Source organism: Electrona antarctica (genome assembly GCF_951216825.1).
Source record: "Electrona antarctica genome assembly, chromosome: 3".
Taxonomy (NCBI): Eukaryota; Metazoa; Chordata; class Actinopteri; order Myctophiformes; family Myctophidae; genus Electrona; species Electrona antarctica.
The window spans coordinates 44422705-44436046 of record NC_136808.1 but is presented as its reverse complement, the minus strand read 5'-3'; the positions used below and the strand labels follow the sequence as shown (position 1 = coordinate 44436046).

The 13342-nt window shown below is 40.4% G+C and overlaps 1 protein-coding gene across 1 annotated transcript in view; it reads right to left on the bottom strand.

Moving 5' to 3' along the window:
- The window catches only part of LOC306920227 (glypican-6-like), a gene marked incomplete at its 3' end in the record, with an annotated part of 183621 nt that overhangs the window by 44652 nt on the left and 125627 nt on the right, over positions 1 to 13342 (bottom strand). The window contains exon 4 of the mRNA XM_079496915.1: positions 12222 to 12387. Coding sequence (XP_079353041.1) covers positions 12222 to 12387 — 166 coding nt within the window. The remainder of the gene's footprint in view (positions 1 to 12221; positions 12388 to 13342) is intronic.

Genomic DNA, 13342 nt, shown 5'->3' with positions numbered 1-13342 from the left:
GGGGCGGGCCCGTCTAGAGTTTGGAGACATCAAAGAGGAAGAACGGGTGGGGAAGGATCAACATATGGAATGTCAGCACAGGTGAGCGCCATATATGGAGATCTAAGGATTTGATGAGGTCAGATCAACAAGGCATAACTGACATGAAACGCAGGTTTTCATAGTAAACTGCAAACTACAGTCGCAATAAGAATATACACAACAATAGATAATGCGGAAAGTACAAGGGCTATAGTTACAAGGGCGGTGGTGGCTCAGGGGTGGAGTGGCTGGATCGTAACCGCAAGGTTGCCTGTTCGAACCCGGGCTCCCCCAGAGTTAGTGTCGAAGTGTCCTTGAGCAAGACACTGAACCTCAAATTGCTCCCGATGTGCTGGCTAGTGCCTTGCATGGTTTCTGCCGCCATCGGTGTATGAATGTGTGTGTGAATGGGTGAATTGATGCACAATCTATGTAAAGCGCCTTGGATAAAGGTGCTATATAAATGCACCATTTACCATTTATAGTTACAGGTAAAAAGGACAATGGAAGACAGGTCATGGCCAACTAAGGATAGAGGGATGAGTGTTCATTGAGTAACTAAAGTGCAGGAATAGCTTTAGACCAGTTGTCTGGGGGTAGAGTGCTCAAATAAACACATCAGAACAAAAGCAATTCATGTTGTCTTCATATTATCCCACTAAGAACTGAGGCCGATTCAACAAATGCCTTCTAAACCAGTAGTGCTTTCAAAGATTTTTCAAGATTGTTCAAAAATAGCAGATGTACAAGCTCGCAGCGCTGCACGAAGTGACGCGTTGTGAGCTTTTATATCTGCTATTTTTTAATAGCCAAAGCAAAAATACAAAAATACACATGGTTGTAATGTCAATACTACTCATAAAGTTTCTGTTTTTGCAATTATGGATATTGCATTTAATTAATATTTTGGCCCTCCTTACAGTAAGATATGAATAGGAGAGGGTAGAATAATAAGAGGGTCAGCCTATATATTCCTTACACACCTGCTCTTTATTCTGGGTGATCCATCGCCATTAAAACACCTCCCCGCACTGACTGACTGGATTCATACAGCATTAATGGTGGGCAGGAAAATCATTGTTAAGGAATGGAAGTCTGATGATTTGCCTCCAGCACATGTATGGTTCACTCAGATTGGTACTGTGGCTGCTTTGGAGAGGTTATCCTTTAAGATGAATAATCAGTTGGATAAATATGATTCGAAGTGGAACGTGTTCCTCAGTCATGTTGCAGGTCCTTGATGTGATCCATGGTCAGGCAATGCCCTTTTGATTGTTTACTGTATTAGTATACATATGATACGGTTGATGATGCTGCGTGTTTGGTCGTGTAAACTAATTTAAACTTTTAATTTGATTTATTTGTATTTTTATTTGTTTATCTTGTCTATCCTTGTTTTATATTATGTTTCTGTGTTCATAAATAATGTCCATGCATACGTATTCTGTTGTTGTTGTTGCTTGTGTTTGTTTTTTCTGTTTTCTGTTTTCTGTATTTGTAAAAAATCCAAATAAAGTACTGATCATAAAAAAAAAGAGGGTCAGCCTATACGTGTGTGTGTGTGTGTGTGTGTGTGTGTGTGTGTGCGTGCGTGCGTGCGTGCGTGCGTGCGTGCGTGCGTGCGTGGGGAGCCAATCTTCTTGCAACAACACAGTGCACACTGTGTGTAGGTACTACAGAAGTACCTACACTATTTCCTTCAAATGTTGTGTATATTTTTCAAACATTTAACTTTAAATAATATCAAACTGTATTAATCATTTCACACAAAAGGCTATGACTGATGACAAATAAAAGCAAATGTGTATGCACACACGAACACACACGCACAATAGAAACGAAAATCATTATCCTTAATAAATGACTCATTAAGATGGTGACGACGATTACATTTCCTTTTTTTTAAAGGAAGGTCACTGTTTTTCAGGTCTACCAGGAGGATAATGGGAAAAGATTTTTGCTACTGGGTCATCAAACAATCCCTAAATAAGAAGGCAATTAATTCAAAGTAGGGTAGCTGCACAGGGATGTATTACTTTGTTTCAACAATGGTTACTGGTGGAAGATTAAGCTCTGTGTAAAGAGTGCACTTTTACTAATTGGAATCCTTGTTTCATATTGTTTAGAAATATCGTGAGATTGAAAATTACAGGACAAAGGGGAACTTAGGCAGATGACAAAGTGAATGAATGACACTACAAAATGTAACAGCACCATTATTTTTCACAGCTTCTAAAGAGTGAAGTAGAGTGAAGAAATCCGAGAAAGATCCGAGCTCAATGTGGCCAAGATCCAAACTGAGAGTCTAAACGCCTGATAATTAATGAAACCTGGCTGGCATGATTGGATGTGCCAGGTTGCATTTAAAAGACAAGTGTAACTAAGACCTTTGAGTGCCATATGCATCATTTAATTCCTCTAATGGACTTCTAAAATATTTTTATTTCCTTACAAAGCCTTACTGAGCCCACACATGGCATTTACTCATGACATATTAATTTGCTTGCCCCTTCATACATATATACTGTACATTGTGGTGGAAAGATATGTTATATTTAAGTTTTGTTATAACATCTACAGTATGTTTTGTGAGTGACCTATGCATCACATGACTCATTGTTGAGCAACAACAGAGATAATTTGAATCTTGTTTTGCATAAGGTAACTGAATGTCTGCAGATCAACACATGCTATAACTAGAAAAAGTGCCCTTCTGGGCACAGGTCTCCACCAGGATGATAGGAGTGTGTGTGATGTTTGGCAAAATGTTTAGGAGTAATATAATCATGTTTTGTGTGTGTGTGTGTGTGTGTGTGTGTGTGTGTGTGTGTGTGTGTGTGTGTGTGTGTGTGTGTGTGTGTGTGTGTGTGTGTGTGTGTGTGTGTGAGACAAGGCTTGGCCTGTTGTAGCGCCACCATGAGGCTGATGTAAAAACTGTCAAGTGACATTTCTTCCTCAGCCTAGTGGGAATATGCATGCAGTTTCACCGCAATCGGATGCTGCGTTGAGTAGTTGTGGCGATTTGTACAAAACGGGCACAAAGCGGGCTACTCCTGAAAAGTTTCGAAGCCAATCGTAGGCAATGAAGGTGGATTATGAGAAATCAAACAAACCCGTCTTGATCACATGACTATGGAGAGCATGTGTACCGATTTGCGTGAAATTTGGATAACATCTGAAGGAGTAATATTAGAAAATGTGTTTTACATATGTCGGCCTCCTGGTGGCGCTATAAAGAGCAGATGTGAAAAAATCTAGGCAAAGGTTTTTCCTTGGCCTCTAGGGAGTTGGCATACAAAGTTATCCACAAATCCGTGCAGGTGGAGGTAAAAACACTTTTCGGCCAGTTATAGCGCCACCATGAGGCTGAGTTGAAAATGTTCACGTGGCATTTCTTCCTCGGCCTAGTGGGAATGTGCGTGCGCAATGTCACGGAAATCAGACGATGTGTTCATAATTTGCAGCATTTTGTTTGAAACTGAGCACTCCTGCGAACTTTGGAAGCCAATCTTAGCCAATCAGGATGGAGTCTGAGAAATCTGAAAGACCCGTTTCGTTGAATGGCTCAAGAGAGACTGTGTACCAATGTGCGTGATGTTTGGACAAAATCTGTAGGTGTACTGTCTAAAAACTTTTTTTGCACAAAGCGGCCTCCTGGTGGCGCTATAACAGGCCGTTCTGGAAATTTTGGGGCAGAGGTTCATCGTTGGCATCCAGGGAGTGTGTGTGCAAAATTAGGCATCGACCGGGTTAACGGTGCCGGAGATTAGCTGTTCACAGACGGACGGACACACGGACGGACGGACACACGGACACACGGACGGACGGAGTGCAAAACATACTCTCTCCCCAAATTGTCGCGTATGCGTCCCGCACCTGTCATGAGTGGCGTGCACAGACATTTAGAGGGGCAGGTGCTCAAGTCCAAAAAGGGCACCTTGTGCAGCGTGTGGAACCGGCCGGTTGCCTTAATAGTGTGAGATTTATAGATTTTGGGGCCTAAATAATATATTAGAAGCTTTTTATCAAGAATTGATCAACGTCACCATGGTCCACTGTACATACTGTACAGTGTACACTGTAAAAAAGAAAGAAAAAAAGAAGCACATTGCCAAAAGGGCAGGGGGTGCTCTAGCACCCCTTAGTGTCTATCTGTGCATGCCACTGCCTGTCATGAGCAGACACGTCACTGATCCGGGCGAGAATGCCTGCGTCACTCGTTCTCTGAAACGGCCTCAGTGTGATGTAAATTGCCTGAGACTGCATCGCTTCCAGATATAAACCTGGTGTCCACTCACAGCTAGCATTTCATCATTTAAATGTTGTGAAGGCAATTCATAAAAATGCAGTACTAGAAATATAACCTGCTACTCTGTTATCCTACTATAATTGGAGAGCCGCTGTTTGTGTGTTTGGGATTGGACTGTACACCAGTAGTCCAAATTGCCTCCAAACTTGGCACAAATTGTTCAGTGGGCTGTTAAGTGCACAGGCTACTTTACCCCCCTTTCAATTAATTAGCAAATCATTTGCACATACATGGTTTGCATAAACAGTCCAGGAGTGATCTGTGATACAAACATACTCAGTTTTATTGTTTTCTCTCAAATGTATTATTTTGTACATTGTCCCGTTGTCTAGAAAAACTAAAACAATAAGAACAACTAAAATCATGTATTATTAAAATCTGTTTTGTAAGCGGGGAAAAAAAACTAAATGTCAAACTAGCTGTCAGGCCACATGAGGTGACCTCATGAAACACCCCTTTAATACGCACCTCAACAAAGTTTACAAAGGTTGAGTGTCACACCAGCGTACATTAACATAGGAATGAGCCTAGATGCATATCAATTGCCCATTGTGTGACCTGTAAGGTAGGTGTTAAGCGACGTGCGCGTGGCGTCTATAAAACAGCATCCCACCAGAGTATAGTTTCAACAAATGTTACAGATGAGTTTATGGAGATTAGATTGGAACACTATACAGTAGCAATCATGCTGCTTCCCTCTTAACCCAAGGGATGGCCCACCTGTTGTGTTGACTGGTACAATGAGCGATGATGGGTTATGAAACCATCCCCCATGATGAAGCGTACAGCACTATTATAAATGGCGTCCAAGGGTTTTAAAACAGAGGCTGAGTTGTGCATACACAGTACAATATGTCCTCAAGTCCACAAAATCTAAAATTGGGAATATCAGCCAGCACAATTTCTCTCCTACTGTCCCGAGAGAAGCAAGATTCATTACTAAATAGGGAACCTATTTTCGAAATAAGCGACGTACTAGGATGTTTGTAACACCTTGCTACAACTGTTGGTGAACGGGAAAAAATGTCATTTTTAGTATTTCATTTTTCAGTATTTAAAAAAATATATATGGGGCTTTTTGCCTTTATTAATAGATATTAGATATCTATCAATAATGTAATCCTGGGCTCAACACTCCCTCTGCCAGGGACCAACGGACTGAACTCATACTTCCTTCTATGCATGAGGAGTTCAAGCCGCTTCTTTTCACCTGACAGGGGGGAGTTTCCCTGGTTGGACGTAGCGTGTGGAAGGAACACGTTATTCCAACCAGTTCCTTTCCCCTCCATCAGGCTGGCCAGGGGGGGGCAGTTTAGAGACCAGGATTACTGCATGTTTTTTGTGAGGGTATACCTACCCTAGGTGACATGGGGAGAACACGCCCCCAGCGTCCCCAGCGGGAATCAAACCCAGGACCTTCTAGCTGTGAGGCAACAGCGCTACCGACCACTGTGTCCCCGGTGCAACATACATATTTAATACAATCACGGGATCTATTGAATGTGAAGGGGGAGGTGACAAACTGACATATTGAGCCTACGATACACAGTATGGCCTCCCCCTAGTATGAAAAAAAGTAAATGAACACTCATCTTTTACTTTCTCTAATAGCAACCTAAAACATGAACCTTGATTGAAAAAAAACAAAGTTGTCCTTTAAGTTAATTGTAGTTGACACATTTAAGTTTACTAGTATATTGGCTATACTAGTGTAACAGTTTCTTTTTATGTAACTGAAAAAAAAGAAGTCCCCAGTCTCCCTAAAATTTACCCTGGGTGCAGATAATATTGAATTTTACTGGAGCATTTACAAAAACAATACTATTTTCATATAAGCAATAACTTCTTAGTTCTGCAAATGAGGATGATATTGAGATTTGACTCATCGCTTGTCATGGAAGTTGAAATACATTTGCATAAATTGTCATTTCCACTGGCTCCACATTAATCTCTTGCCCCACACTGTGTGATTCCTCTGTGGTGGGCAGTACAATAGTAGGCTTGCCTCAGAGTCTGAACGGACATAGTGATCTTTATAATCTTCATTAATAAGTACTAATAACTACTTCAGAAGAACGATGCATAGATTATCTACTACAATGCAACAATGCAAATAAGTTGTCATTCGGTTTGGAGCATTGGCTTGTACCAATGAATTTCCTCCCTCCAACCGGTACATGCAATGAGCAGGAGTGTTGTGTAATTGGCTAGTTGGCTAGTGTCGATCCCATAAGCTGGGTGGACAGATCGCTCCTGATAGCCTATAGTTCCAGTCCATACAGTATCTTTGTGGGACGTGCATCCCATAGCGTGGAGGGACTGATTGATCTGTGATTATTAATTCACAAAAATGTCTCTGTGGCTGAATGACTTGAGGTAATAGTAATAGTCTGGAATAAATAAAGGTAATAGTCTGGAAATGAAGACGATGGGAGTAGTCTTTGAATTCAGGTCGCTTAGTTTAGGCTCTCTAAGAAAGAGTAAACTTGCAGCAGAAACATGACCTCTAAGTGAGCTTCATCCTTGAGGTGGGCACACTATCTTTAACTACTGTGGGGTAGAACTGTGGTTTCTTACCCAGGAGGCAAACACTGTCCTAATCCAATACCGTGAAACCACCACAGAGGTGCTATTGTCTCCTGCATCAATAAAGGGGCTAGAAATTCATAACTGTTTGTTGATGTGTATATTATAGTGCTCACAAGGGTAAAAAAAACAAAGTGGTATAGGCTGGCCCAACAAGGTGACAGGGACACACCGTCATACAGCCCAGTATAAATCAGGTGTACTGTCCAGTATGTATACTTATGTTACTACTATATTATATGTACGAGCTATACTTTGTGGCACCTTCAGTGGAAATTAGATGGAATTGAGACCTGGTTGTTGGTAGAGCTGAGGCTATATGGAGATTCTTTTAGCAGAGCGAAGTAACTCATACACCCTCAGCTGTCTCGACAGGCAGACAGGAACGCAGTAGCTTGTTTGTACCTGTCATTTCTGTCACCGACACTATCATGTTCTCTATGCTGGCAGCGTCAGTATGTGTGTCAGCATGTACTAAATGTCTCGGTTATATCTTGAAGATGCAGTGTTTTTATGCAGTGCTTTGGCAGGAACCTGAGGACTGACTCCGAGTTGAAGAACTATTCCTTTAAAACAGGCAGATGTATTGTGTTTCACTAAAAAACATTTATTTTTCTTCTTTCTTTCCTCTTATTTCTCATTCTCATTCATTACTTTCTTATTTTTCTTATACTTACGTAAGTTGTAACCTTAACTGCTGAGCCACCTCTGGGCGACTGATTTCCCCCCGCGGGATAATAAAGGTATTCATGTATGTATGTATGTATGTATGTATGTGTGTGTGTGTGTGTGTGTGTGTGTGTGTGTGTGTGTGTGTATGTATGTATGTATGTATGTATGTATGTATGTATGTATGTATGTATAAATAATAATAAACTTTATTATTTATTATTATTATTATCTATCTATCTACTGTATCTATCTAATGTGCGTCTGGTTTTGTGCATACATGTACATTTATATTACAAATCTCATGCTATGGTGATATCCATATCAAACAAAACAACATAACCTAAGTTAAAGTTATATGAATGAGGACAGTAGTTATATCGTCATTAACGGATCAAGGCACAGGACTTTTTTTGTATTTATCATTCTCCCACAAAGAGTCCTTCTTAGAGGACAGGGACAATATTGGCTTGAATTTTCATGAATCGGGTGGTTGTGGGGAGGTCCAGTTACACTGGGATACAATCCATGCAATTAAAACGAAAATGAGCAAATAAAATCAATGTGGATCCCTTACACTGTAGTGTCAAAGGTCTCAGTAGAAAGCAACACAAGACTAAATCTTGATTAGTAGAAATAAGAAGTAGGAGACAAGTAACAATAGGAGAATGGGCCTGTCCTCGATGGCTGTCATTTACGTGATGGACATCTGACATGTTTCATTACAATCAGTGGCGTGCACAGACATTTAGAGGGGCAGGTGCTCAAGTGAAAAAAGGGCACCTTGTGCAGCACGTGGAACCGGACGGTTGCCTTAATAGTGTGATATTTATAGATTTTGGGGCCAAAATACTATATTAGAAGCTTTTTCATCAAGAATTGATCAATGTCACCATGGTCCACATACTGTACACTGTAAAAAATACATTTTTTTTTCTCAAAAGGGCACATTTGTCCAGAGGGAAAAGGTGGTCTAGCACCCCCTAGTGTCTATCTGTGCACGCCACTGATTACAATGTGGGGAAAATGTTTACCATCATTACCATTAAAATGCTTGATTTCCAGCACAATTTGTATTTCCATAATTGCATTATTTATGAAGAGAATATAGATATATGGACACTGCAGCTATATTATTCAAGTTAGGTACAGGTCCAGAGATAAATGTAAATGTGATAAATTGAAATCACCTGCTTTTCTCCCATCAAGCCTGTTACCATGTACATTTATTTATGCTGGCCAAAATAGATGGTTTTAAATAGGATACATTTCAATGAAATAAACAATAAATGCAACAGTCCAACAAATACATTTGTATTATTAGAAATAATACAATTTTATATTGGCATAATCGTATGCTAAGCATGAACTACACAATCAATTGAACAAACTATCGCAGTTAAAATGTCTCCTTTCACTCTGGTCTGAGACTTTCTCTTTGTTCTTTATGATTCATCAGTTTGTCACTTTTTACTGGACTTTCATCATCACTTGGAATTAAAAACGGCAAGCTGAGAAATGAGAGGTGAGAGACGTGTGTTTTGACATTTTGTGGCAAGTGATGCAGAAATGTGCAGGGCTGCCGCTGTATTATGTATGACAGTGTAGCACGCAAGCTACTGAGCTTTTCACTTTCATTTGCCTGCATAATCAAAAGCTTAGGAAATGTTTTATTGTAGCTTAACAGTGTGAGGGCACAATCAAACATTCACATCAGCTAATAAGTTTGATTTGGCATTAGGATATGAATTAATGTATCCATTGCAGCCTCTTTCATATTATTGTATTTATCGAGCCAAAGATTGAAATGTGCACAGCTTAGAAAAACGCTATGCCATTTTCAAATCAAACACAAAATAGATTTTAAGATGCTCAACACAAATGTACCAGTTGATGCATAAATACACAATAACATCAGTTTACAGATTTTTATGGTAGACTCTGGAATCGGGAAAGAAAATGTCATGTTTTATGCGCATGCATTGAAACCATGCTATTCTATCCAAGTGCCTGGCTGCTGTGTTTTCCTACAAATCAAACACTTATTATCTGATAGAAATGTAAAAAGATATAAAATGGAAAGTTGGCAATATAAACTCCATCTAAATGGTCCCCACTCGGTTGAAGGCCAAAACACAGTGTTACTCACAATTAATTTGCATTCAGTGAATTAATTTCATTCCTACACAGTGATATCCTCAGTATTCATTTGTCCATTTGAAACTCAAGACCATCTGCAAATGGATCCTTCCTGCTCTTCCAATCAGTCGGCATTACATTTACACTGAGAATTTTACTGTGTAATTTCAAGCTCAGAGAATGTGAGAGGTCTGAAGAATGCTGCTCGGCTCTTTCCCTCATATCCGTCGTACCCTGGTGTATAGTCACGTCACTTCTGCCATCAAGAATAGCTCTGATCATGGACTAAGTGACATTGTGGAGGTGGTGCAGTAGGGCAGTAAACAAGTCCTGTCGTATCTGTGTGTGTGTGTGTGTGTGTGTGCGTGCGTGCGTGCGTGCGTGCGTGCGTGCGTGCGTGCGTGCGTGCGTGCCTCTCTCTTCCTCTCACTCTTCAGGGAATTTTAACAAGGTACAGACAAGAAAAATGATAATGATGTGTCTGTCATGATACAGAGCTAAGTGAATTTGTCATAAAGCTTGATGACTGATAGTATTGTGTCACTCACTGGCCAAACCATGAATTCTCTTCTAGAACACTCAAGCATGTACGCACGTTCGCACGCATGCACGCACACTTCCAGGAAATCCAGGATAGCATAAAGTATCATTATTATTATTTTACAAAGTGAAGATAGCAGAAAAAAACATTCAATGTTTTTCGTTGATAAAGAAAAGAGATGCTTCTCGATTATTTGATTAACCTACATGAGCTACCTGTAGGTTAAATTGGTTATTGGTTCTGATATATTTTTGGCTAATTTCCCAGCTATGATGCAAATCACATCCTTTAAGATTATGCATGATTGTTAATAATAAATAATAATAGCTCAAATTTATATAGCGCTTTTCTAAATACCCAAAGCGCTTTACATAGGAACACTAAGAACAGTACAGGGTTAAAAAGATAAAGGATAAACGAGGGAAAGGGGGGAGGGGACATGAACTGTACAAGTGAGGGGGAACAGGGGGGGGTAGCACACACACACACACACACACACACACACACACACACACACACACACACACACACACACACACACACACACACACACACACACACACACACACACACACACACACACACACACACACACACACACACACACACACACACACACACACACACACACACACCTGACAAGGCCCTGAAACCCTTTCCCAAATTGTGTTGCCAATCGATGCTATTGATAGTGACATTTAGAGATGAGCAGAGTCGAGTCTACAGGTAAATGCCATTGAGTGCTCTCACACACTGCCTTTAGTCTGATATAACCTCTTAGTTATAATCAGTGATGATTTGGGAGATGACAATAAAATTAAGTCTGCCTACAAGCTCAATCTATACATTTCTATAATGCAAAGCCATGCTCCGATGGAAAGCATTGACCTGACACATTTATGAGAGGCTTTTTCTAAAAGACAAATTGATATTTTTGGAACTTGGAAGCTACCGTAAACTAATTAAAGTGATTTATCTAAATAAAATTAATAGATGCATCTTTCATGGTGAAAAATAAACATCCTCAGGGTTCCACTTTTCAAAATTACAATACCAAATATCACCCTGCTTCCAATACAAACATACACTGAGAAAACCATTGAAAAAAATAAAAAATCCACTTACTCTACACCTCAAGGGTGTCCTCGTCAAAGCAGATTCATCATTCCGTGGCAACAACGTCTTTCCCCCCCATTACTGTCAAGTACAACCTCCCATAGCTGCAGTAGATTTGCCTCTTCACAACTGAACAAGACACACACTTTTTAACACATGTCACAAAGCTGTGAGACATCTTACTCTGACTGCGCGGGGACATGCCTTACTTTGAGACTTCAGATGTTCCCAAAGAGAGAACAGGCTACACTTCACTTGATGGTTTCACCAACAGCAGGCATGTCAGAAAAAGAAAAAAAAGAAAAAGATGCCACCAGCTCAAAAGTACTCCTCGCCTGACAAACATTATCTGCAGGGAAAATCCCTCACCATTTGTGCTTTTTCTTCTTTTAGTAGGGGAGGGCTGGTGGGATGGTGGAACATAACAAATAAAGCATCGGCCCACAAAAGATCCAGAGGGAAGGGCACACGTGCCTCCTTGGGCCTCCATTTGACAGGAGGGCTTATACTGTAGCAGCCAGCTACTTAAAGTCTAACTGAAGTGCTATATTACTCACCAAGCTCAGCTGGAGACACTATAGAAAATGTGTTTGCGTAAGATCTGCTCTCCTTTATCAATCCCAAACAGCAGGGACCAGGCTTTAAGCAGTAGGACAGTGTTCCATGGAAAGCAAGCAACATTTCAGACAGAAAAAAAGGGCTGGTTGGTAATCCTTTAATGCTGAATCTACACACAACACAACCTGCTACTGCTTACAGTAGGGTATTCCAGACACTGCCATGGAAAAGCAACATGCCGTACAAACACAACACAAGTGTAAGAAATATTCTTTCCCTTACCAATAAAGAGGTTCCATTCAGCATCTAGGTCTGCCTGGTTGGCCAGACAACCTCTCATAACATTATGACAGTAGTTGTGGCAGGGTCTCAGTCCTGGCATGCCGCGGCAATACGGACAGTACAGCATCTTGGTTAAGGCTCTGATGCAGGCTGGAATAACATTCACCTGTGGAACAAATAAAGATTCATTAGTTGTCAAGGCAAGTTTCATCCACTTAATTAAGCCTTAAATACATATATTGTGTAATACTTGGCTCCCTAATGATCAACAAAGGGGGAATGTGTGTTGTTGTGTCTCCCATTTCACATGCACCCAACAGACTACGGCAGCCAAAGCCAAGACAAACTTTATTACTATGGTAATACTTAATTGTGCTGGCTAATCTGCCATAGAGGGAAGCATGGATATGATAGGGTGTTAGCAGATTTTAGGGGTGAGGGATTGTGCCAGTGTGTTTTAAGAGACAATATACACACTTTGGAAAGGCAAGGGGTAACACAACATGGACAGGCAGCCGGTTTCATCTCTCAATAAAATCTTCATTTTTTTCAGGCATTGTGCCTGTCAAAAATATTGCACAATGCAGCTTCAACTTAAAGCTTAAGGCTTAGACTCTACAAAATCAAATGATGGCACATAGTGATAGATATACTGTATATAGGAGATAGGCAGGGCATAGGAGATTGTTTTCCACGTAAAGGAAATAAAGTAGTCTCTAAATAAAAGCTGTGTCAAAACACTTCAGCATCACCATGGCAACATTGTTATAGTGTTCAAACGTGTGTGTGTGTGTGTGTGTGTGTGTGTGTGTGTGTGTGTGTGTGTGTGTGTGTGTGTGTGTGTGTGTGTGTGTGTGTGTGTGTGTGTGTGTGTGTGTGTGTGTGCATGCGTAATAGATGAGATCAAATTAATTGAGCAATAAAGCCGAGATTAAAATAGTCAGTACTGTTCTTCCATCGGTGTTGAGAATGAATCAGGAGTTGCTTATGGAGGAATATTCCGTCATATAAATTCCAACTGTGAACTGCTTTTCTGACGGAATACTCCGTCATATAAGCTTTTTTAATTATATAAATCGGGATCACTGTAATCATTTTTAAATTTTTTGCCTTCTTCTTTG